General features: G+C 32.7%; 1 protein-coding gene across 1 annotated transcript; it reads right to left on the reverse strand.

Moving 5' to 3' along the window:
- Positions 1 to 7,258: 7,258 nt before the first annotated feature.
- LOC105457165 (zinc finger matrin-type protein 2) lies at positions 7,259 to 9,252 on the reverse strand. Its single transcript, XM_011701677.1, has 5 exons — positions 9,113 to 9,252; positions 8,544 to 8,764; positions 8,264 to 8,337; positions 8,038 to 8,183; positions 7,259 to 7,957 (listed from the first exon to the last, which is right to left on the reverse strand). The coding sequence occupies exons 1-5, from the start codon at positions 9,119 to 9,121 to the stop codon at positions 7,814 to 7,816; spliced, it is 594 nt and encodes a 197-aa protein (XP_011699979.1). The 5' UTR covers positions 9,122 to 9,252; the 3' UTR covers positions 7,259 to 7,813.
- Positions 9,253 to 9,921: the final 669 nt, after the last annotated feature.

Consider the following 9,921-nt stretch of genomic DNA (forward strand, 5'->3'; position numbering starts at 1 on the left):
TCTGTGATAATTCCATAATGAACTTTGATTTTACCCTCCCCCCCCCCTCTTCTCCAGTTCTGATAACAATTGTCACCTCAACTTGAAACTTCTCTATAATTAATGTCTCATTATAAGGTATCATTTGGCACACAGTTCAGTCTCAAAACCGAGGTCCCAAACAAAGGGCGATTTTGGATCACTCTTTCTTATACTTTTTAATTTTTTATAAAGAACAAATTTAATTTACATAGAATAATTTAATTTAACTTATATTTCTCTCGCTAAAGCCTTACATATTGACGAGTAAACTTCTCTACTCAATTTTATTCTTGGGATAAGAGATGATTTATTAACAATATAATTTTTCTACATATTATCCATGTATTATAGGGGGGAAAGGTCTGTCGTTAAGGAATTAGAACACTTTGACGTGTAGCAGCGAATAATTGACGCAAATGGATCATTCATTTTTTCGATCTTTCCGACAGCCGTTAGTTTTCATGTTCCACCTGTTCCACAGTGGTAATACTTGGCCGAGTGCGAATAACGCACACACGTTCAGCTGGCATTAATTGTGAAAGTAGATCGCAATTCGTAACTAATAACTGCCAGCGGGTGTTATATTCTGTCCGAGAGAGAAGATTTAATGATTAATTGCGTCTCACAACGAACTGTACGGCTTTTCGTAATATATTGCTTAGATTTAATTGCCACGCTACGCTGCGACGCGATCGAAATTTCGAAGTGAAGTGTATAGTTATAAAAACGAAGAATGGCCAGCACGAGTCTGACGTTTGATGCGCGATTTGTGCGCGCGCGCGCGAATAATCAGATTTTAAAATCCAAATTATTTTACTTGTAATTGGCTGTGTATTCCAATACCTATTTCGATCTCCATATTGAGATCCTTTTCGGTTGATGGTCCGCTAAATCCGTTATTCTCAGTCAGAGATCGAAACCGGTACTTAATTTCACAACTAATTATAGTTATTTGTAGTTTAAAATTTGATTAGTCATATGCACAACTGCGAACCAGATTGGTCATCGCTTGATAATTACGTGTTAATAAATCGAACAAATAAATTTTTGTTTAAATCACATCTTTCAAGTGATTATTTATTTAAAAAAACGATGAAAGAAGGCGGTATCGTTTATTCTGAATATTTGATTCTATATTTGTCTGTTTTTTATAGCTTAACTAGTTAAATATAAATTCTCTGTATTTAAAGTAAAATAAGTATGTACATATATTTGAAATTAAGCGAAAGCGAGAAGAAAAGTTCTGGTGCAGTTCAGTGCGGCAATAAAAAAAAAAAAACTTTTTGAGTCAAATCGAAAAATCATAGACGTCACAACGAATGATCGATATCAAACTTGCAGCGTTTACAACAATTTTGTTAACTTACGGCGAAATATTGTGATCCATAGTCAGTCTTTGCTTTAAATATTTGATTTTTGCTTGAATCTTTGATTTAATAATTACGATAATAAATAATAATAATAATAATACACAATGTATCGCATAATAGTAATAACTAATAAGTCACGTAGTTGTGAGAAATGACCATTTCTTTTATTATGCAAGCACATACTCTTAGAAAAATTTAATACTGTAAGTATTACATTAGTATAGAAACACTAATAACAGTTAGTAGTAAATAACTTTTAATAGTCAAATTAAGTGATTAATCACTAATCAATTTGATGCAGTATTAAATTTCTCTAAATATGCTGTCTTGTATTTAATTTCATATTCTTTTATATTAGACTCTAAAGTAGATTTTGTTTTATAAGTGGAATTCGATTTTTCTCAATTATTAGAATTTATACATTAATTTAATAAAAAAAAAATAATATTGATGGAATCCAGTTTTAATCAATAAGACGGCTTGACTTGATGCACAGTTTCGCTTGTGTCAATATGCAAATATCAATTTTCGCTCTTGCTTGCGACCACGGCTGTTCAAAGCCTTGACCGTGCCTCTAAGTGTCGTGAAGCGGAAATTTCAGCCGTTCGCAGCCTGTTTCGTCGGATCCACTTAGGCCGATCCGTTCAATCACGCACGAGTGATCGCGGGCTGTTTCGAAAACAAGAGTTGGAAATAAGAGCCGTGGGCAGGCTCCGTGTAACAGATAACAACACGGTGCGTGTCCGATCCTTTTCACTTCCGTGGAAAAGAAAAGGGAAAGCGCGGCTGTTGTTTTAGAATTAGAATAAGAAAACTTATTACGCGTTTTATCAAGAAGATTTTGTAGACCTTATATATTTGAAAAGTGAAAAGAGAGCGCGTTAAATATTTCAAATATCATATTTCGCAAAAGAAAAAAGACTTTTTTGTAATTTGGGCCATTTTAGTATTCATTTTATCGTTATTTTAATTTCTTCTTTATGAGCAAAATGAAACATGAATTTTATGAATCCGATTTTAATAATTTATTTATTTTTTTTATTCTAAAAAGAAATTTAATCTAATTAGTTTTTTTTTAATAAGAGAGCCTGTATGTAAAAGATTTAACAATCTCTATTTTATTTAATCTCTGATTTATTAACCCTGAATTTCTTAAGGATATACATGTATTTTCAAAACAATGAAAATATGAAAAATGACAGATTACTCTAGATCGCTGTATTTAAAAGTAATACAAAAATTTAATGATGGTTTAAAACTTGGATTAAAAAAAATTATTTTAATAAAAAATACAAGTATGCTCTAATGAAAATATAATTAAGAAATAATGACAAAAAAATTCAATCTTTCGATATAAATACCTTAAATTCAAGATATAATTTATATAAAGTTCATTGCAATGAAAATAGTTGTTCTGTAAATTAACAAAATTTATTTGTTTGTTTATTTACAGAACAATCTTTGCATCGCAATAAAACTTTGTGTAAATCATCTTGAATGTTAAAATAGGGGAGTATAGCGTAATTTGGTCAACTTAACAAAAAAAAATTAACAAAAATTAGCAAAAATTAACACGTCTATTCAACTTTATGTCTCATCAAAAGTGAGCTAATACAATGACAATTTAAATGACATAAACGTCAACTATCTAGTGCGAACTACAGAGCTCAAAAAATGTTGTTAACCAAATTACACTATATGACCAAATTACGCTATTTTACCCTACTTATTAAAAAAAACTTAGATTTTTGTCATTGCATTTTCAAGCAATTTAATTTTTAATAACAAATAAAGTAAATAAACTATCAAAATGTCTTATTAAATAAAAATACATGATAGTCACACACAACCCTTTTTATGTATATTGTTTAAAATATAAATATTTCTACATTTCCAATTTTAATTTACTTCGCAGAGGCTGTTATATGGGTGACACATCCTTATAGATATATATAGTTCTTCCTGAAGAGCAGCAAACGAAAATTAATTCAAATAAATTGAAAATTGCACTTCACTTTAATTTATCCGAGTTGGCGCTTTAAAGTCCGAAGATGCATTCATCCAAAAAAAATTCTAGTTATAAAGTGAAATTTCCTCTAATCCCATATTTTAAGCGAAAACTTTTACAGAAAGAGTATTCTTCTTTCAATAGTGAACTGTTCATCTAAAATCTATTAGATATTATTTTTCGATTTTTCTCTTGTATTAAAAGGAATATGTTTTTTTCAAGCGAAATGCCCTCTCTTGTCGCATGCGATATGAATAACACAAAAAGCAATGTGTATCGCTGCGTTCTGCCGTGACGATTGATTGAAGTGTTGCGCTGCATTTGCAAAAACAGACGCAGTAAGGCTGCGTTCCGTTATTCATTGTACATACTGAAAAACTACAGTATAAATAATGTGAATTATAAATATAGATTTACAGTACAAGATTTGTACTGTAAATGCAAGACGAAATTATTCTAACTATTAGAATATTGCGCAGAGAATATTCTCCTTTTAATTTCAGAGGATTCCTCTTGAGGCCATATACAAGAATAAAATCCTCTAAGATTTAGCGGATTCCACTAATATTAAAATTATTTTTTGGGTGTTCTTGTCCCTATTATATTATTTTTGGATTCAAATAAATCGAAATACAAAATGACCTCTTCATCATGTTGAATTCGGATGTATTCATGTGTCTGTATTATATTATTTTTAAATTTAAATAAATTAAAATACGAAATGAATATTCACCATGTTGAATTCTGATATGTATTAATGTCCGTGTTATATTTTTTTTAGTTTCAAATGGATTCAAAAAATCAGAAGCGCCAATTTGGAAATATCGAAATGAATTTATTTCTATCCATTTCAATACATTTTCGTTTACTGGTGTGGTGTTAAGAAAGTCAATAATATCAAGAAAGGTTAATTGAAAAATCGTCATCAAAAAAGTGAATGAGGTCTTACCCGATGACTTGCCGGGATTGGATTCCTCGATTGGCTGCAGAGTTCGCGACATCCCGACGTCTTTCTTCTTGACGTCTTAACTTCTTCAAGTCGAAACGAATGCCGCGCTGTACGGTGCCCGCGAACCGTGATCGAGACGCTCGTAAAACCGTCACCGTCGATGTTCATCAATCCGTTGAGTTCCGTGTCAAGTCCGATAGACTCGCCGTGGCTGCTTGTCGCATTTTTCGCGAGCGTACATTAGACAGCCGGTTGATTTAATATAATTGATTATAAAATTCGGAGGGAACGAGGCAAGAGATCCCTCATAAAATCCAAGCACACAGAAGAACGTATCGGTCGATGTCTCTTTCGTGAAACTACTCTAAACTTCAATTCACGACAGGAATAACGGTATTAGCGGTAATTAGAAGAAGTTGTTCAACGTTAAAATCTTTTCGTGAAGAGATGTCATGAACGCTCTTTTGGAGGTAATCAGTAAAAAAATTTACTGACTGTTACAAAGAAGTGAAGATATAATTATTCCAAATTTGGCCCAAAAGCTGCTCCGAGAAGTTTATTGAAGCTCATAAAAGAGAATAATATTAAAGTGTTTTTACTTGATAAAGTTTCGCTTCTTTACATGATTCGAGCGTCTTTTTTTTTAAAGTGATTATTCCAAACTCCACGCAAGAAGACAATTATTCTGGATACTGAGATTTGCTTTAATCAATCAATTCATATTTCTTTTATATCTGTAGACGGAACGTTTTTTAGACGAACGGAACGATTTTAGAGAATGTTCTATTAATCTATTGAGAAGAGCCAACTCTCAATACGAATAAAATCGCAGTGCCAATTTTTTTTTCCCAGATAGAAACTATCCTTCAACACAGCGGTCTTGTTCCTTTTTCAAGCAATTAATTCAATTTTTGTCCAAACTTGTGTCCACCTCCAGTATTGAAATGTATAACATCCTTTTTTTTATTTATTCATCATGCACTATTTCTCGAGACAATCACTTCTCCTTTTCTTAAAAAAATATCCTCGCCAAACCACTCTAAGGCATTCTTCTCTGTAGCTTCAATTTTTCTGTTTCTTCCAAGTATATTCTCGTTTCCGAGAAACAATATACATTTGTTTAATTTTTCCAAGAAAAAAAAACTTCACTGGTTTTCTTCTCGTCTCTCCTGATGAAGATGCGCGTCCATCGGTCTCAGACGACTCAGATTCGATTTACGGATAATGATCGAGATGATCGCTGTCGGACGCGAAATGGGCGGACGCGGAGAACGGATTATACGGGATACTTTCGGTGGCACGTGCGACGGCTCGCACGTCACGTCGCGTCACTTCACGCGAGTCCAACACGTGCGGCGGGCAACTGAGGCACGGCAGTCGGCACGGTATGGCACGACGCGCCGCGACTCCGACACGCGCGGCTTCCGCGGACTTTCGAATAACGGGCTGCAAACGCCGCGCGAGCTTGCCTAGCTGTCGCTGCTGCGAGAAAGAGCACCGCGTTGTGAGAGAGTTGTATACGTCGGTCGCATGTCGACACCGGCACTGCGCCGTCGCTCCGGTCCCCGGAATCTGCAGGCCCTCGCGGTCCGTGGAGCCCCTCCGCAGTAGAGGATCCTGATCCTTCGCGAAGTGGGAGACGACAGCCGTGGAGATCTCCCTCCTTCCCTCTAGCTCGCGAGAGGATCTTTCAAGGGAGAAGGAAAGAGCCCGCGGAAGGAAAATATATTTTAAAGAAAGAGGAGGAAGAATTTACTACTTTCGTTTTACGGGACTTCGAGAATTTGCACGAATTGTCTCTGTGCTTCACGAGAGGCTGACATTGACAATGGCAAGGCGCATACTGTAATTTATATTATAAACCAGTGATCCGCGACTCGCTTGTTGATTTTGCCTATTTCTGAAAATAGTCCTCAGTTTAAAAAAGATAGAGCGTTATTATTATAAATTATAAGTTAACATATAGCCTCACAGTATAGCTAATTGACTTTGCGACATCGAGAAGTAGAAATTTTTATGGCTCATAGCCGAAATTATAAAATCGTATTTCCTATCTTCTATTTTATGCAAACTATCAAAATAGTAACATTACGCAGTTCGCAATCCTGTGAAAATAATCCAACAATTTTAGTTTTATTCATTTTCTTAAATATCACGCGTAAGAAGCCTTACCAAACAATTGTATCAATCAAATGTTACACTAACTATGTAATAAATGTTCAGTTTTATAATTTTACTTGAGAATGTATTTTTTAAAGAAATTTTTACGAATTCATATTTGAAAATATAGCTTGATTATAAATGACATATTTGTAAAATTTGATTGATTTATTCATTTTTATTGATGAAATAAAACTTATGCAGCTCGTAAGGTTTTGCCTATTTCTGAAAATGGTGCTTAATTTAAAAAAGATAGAGCATTACTATTATAAGTTAATATAGCCTTACAGTATAGCTAATTGACTTTGCGACACTGGGAAGTAGAAATTATATACTGCACAGAAGTGTGATTTCTACAGGATTCGTGCGGGAAATAATTCAATTTATACACAAATACATTGACTCTATTTTTATTGTATAATTGTGTTGGTTGTTTGAGAGAGACAGAGAGAGAAAGAGAAATGAAGTTTTCTTAATTTAATTATTACAAATTTTCCACAGTCTTGATTTAATGCTCTACGAGTGTAGCATATTTGTTATACATTCAAAAAATTTACGTTACTTGGAACACTACAAATAGATCGATCGTGATAAATATTGATAGAAATTCTCGATCATATTTTCTTTTTAATATAATTCTTTTTAATATAATCTTTATCATCGGAATTAAAATAAACAAAAAAATATCCATTAAAAGCTTTCTGTAGCATTAAGATACTGATATGTGATTTAAATAGAATATGAGGAAAATATTGGTACTAAATTTTATTTGCACTGATGCATTGCACACTTGCATTCATAAATTCTATTTCTGCGCGCACGTCACACGCGTTTTATTTTGGCCAAGCATAAAATCCTGCACTTTCGTAGTGAAGGAGTTTGTCGGAGTTATCATAAAGTTGCTTTAAAGATACACTTAAATTATTTATATTACGAATTTGTACCCCAAATAATCTTAATTAATTTTAATTAATTCTTAATTAATTACTTAGTCAATTTAAGCTCGTGATCTGTTACGTTCACGTTGGTCGGACTTGTAATTGATAGTTTCCTTTGTCGTTTTGAAAAAACGCGATTCTTATAACAATGATGGAAAAATGAAAGTCATGGTAAATGTACAAAAATTGACAAATCATCTCCTTAAATTCCAATTATAAATTGGAATTAAGACTATTCGTCATAATTGAAAATAAGATTATTCATTTTTCCACCAGTCTTCAAATTGTATCGGCTCTGATCTTTTCTAAAGAAACGATATTTTCTTCTTTAAATAGCAGTTCACAAACGCTTGACAGCTTCAGTTGTTCACTTTTTTTTCGAGCCGAAACCAGAAAACCCCATAATCGCGGCCATTTCGTCAGAAGGTCCTGCATCGTCCTCGGACAATTCTTCAATCTTCCTCTTCTTATCCTTTCGCTTCTCCTTTCGATACTCTTTGATTTTTTCTTCCTAATAATAGAGATAATCTTGTTAAAAGAGTATACAGCAAACGAAAAAATGTTCAAAATACGATCTTAGAAGAAACAAACCTCTTCCTTCAATTCCTTCACTCTTTGTTCCAAATCGTAATCCTTCTTTTTTTCCTCGAGCTTTTTTTTGTTCTGTGCAAATCTTGCCTTAACCTGATCCAATGTAGATCGCTCTATCTTCATAGACATGCCAAGATTACGTTGATCTGGTTAAAAAATTAAGAATTTTAATTAAAATAAAGCTATTTTAATTCCATTACAATTTTCTGAAATTATTTAAATTTACGTTTTGTCCCATTGATATGGTCCAAGAAATTGATTGAATCCTTGACAACACAGTCGCAAACATTGCAGTAGTACCTATGGACAAAAATATTATGACCTTATAATCAATATTTATATAAAAAATAAAATATACATACATATATATATATATATATTATATATATAATAGATGCAACAAATTTATACATTAATTATTTATATATTATAATTATTAAAAGTGAACATATATAATTATTATATATTTGATACTTTTTATAAAATAATTGGAAGTTGAATTTTACCCTCCGGTTTGTGATGATGGTGTATTTTTATTGATAACAACACTCTTTCCTAGTTTAGATTCAAGATCAACTTTGTAATCTCTTTGCTTCAGCAGTTCTCTTTTAACTGCTGGTTGTTTGGGAATTCCTAATTCTTCTTCCGCAATCTCATCTTGAAGTCTTTGAAGTGCAATCCTTTCATACTCCTCTCGGTTCCATTTCCTCCGGTGATCGTCAGGTCGCTGAACAAAAATTATATTTTCTTTAACAATATGATAATGATATTAATACATATTAACACTAACGACAGCGTAATCATGTATTGTTTTATGTATTTCTTAAAATGTTCTTATTTCTATCAAATCTTACTTAACTAAATAAAATTTTAAAAGGAGCTCGTAAAATTGTATTAAATATCGATAATAAAGATACAATTGCTTGTATCTTAATTGCTACTACTACTACCAATAATAAATTGAAGAACTTAAAATATAAAAATTAAGAATTGAAATCTAAGTAAGATTTTGTGTATTAAATAATTAACATTATTTATAATTTCAGTTACGTGACATAAAATTACAAATAATCACCGTAGACATGTTTTCATTATTTTTCACCTCACAATAACAAAATATTTATGTGAGGTTAACAAAAATTATAATCTTCTCTTTCCGTCACAGATTGATTACACACAGATGCGATACTCCGCTATTTTCGATGTCACAAGTTTTTAGTGCGCATGCGTTGATCCATATCCACAGACCACAGATTAAAGTAGAGTCAAGAGAGGATCCTGAGAGCGGTCATGCGTCATGCTTGCGATTTAGCTCTTTGACTATATATAGTCAAAGATTTAGCTGGGATTGAGTCCTAGATTATCAGAGAAGCGCGACCGGCTTATGGCAGTATCGCAAAAGTACTAGAAAATATTAAAAATGGCGTCGAATGGCCAATCATAAGATTGATTTATTCGGTAGCCATTTATAATAGCAATAAATCAATCTTATGATTGGCCATTTGCGAGTCCAATCAGGACTCGTAACACCGGTAGCGCTTCTCTGATAATCTAGGACTCTAGCTGGGATCGGCGATGTATTAAGCCAGTATCAGACTACGCATTGGAGATTGAGATTAAGATTGAGATTGAAGATTGTCCAATCACATTATAGATCGTGATCTGCATTGCAATTGACAATATTGCTGCGTTCAGCAAATAAAGCAACTCGGTTTGTATACATATTTGCATATATTATTAAGATAATTATTTACTAAATTTTGTTCATAACAATACTTACCTGTGCATTAAATTTAATTGCACATTTATTATTGTACGAACTTAATCTCTATCTGCTTTATCATTCTCGGTAAAAATGTCAGTAGTCATCTCGTGACCAAAAAG

The sequence above is a fragment of the Wasmannia auropunctata genome, unplaced genomic scaffold (assembly GCF_000956235.1).
Source record: "Wasmannia auropunctata unplaced genomic scaffold, wasmannia.A_1.0 LD335353.1, whole genome shotgun sequence".
In the NCBI taxonomy this organism is placed as follows: Eukaryota; Metazoa; Arthropoda; class Insecta; order Hymenoptera; family Formicidae; genus Wasmannia; species Wasmannia auropunctata.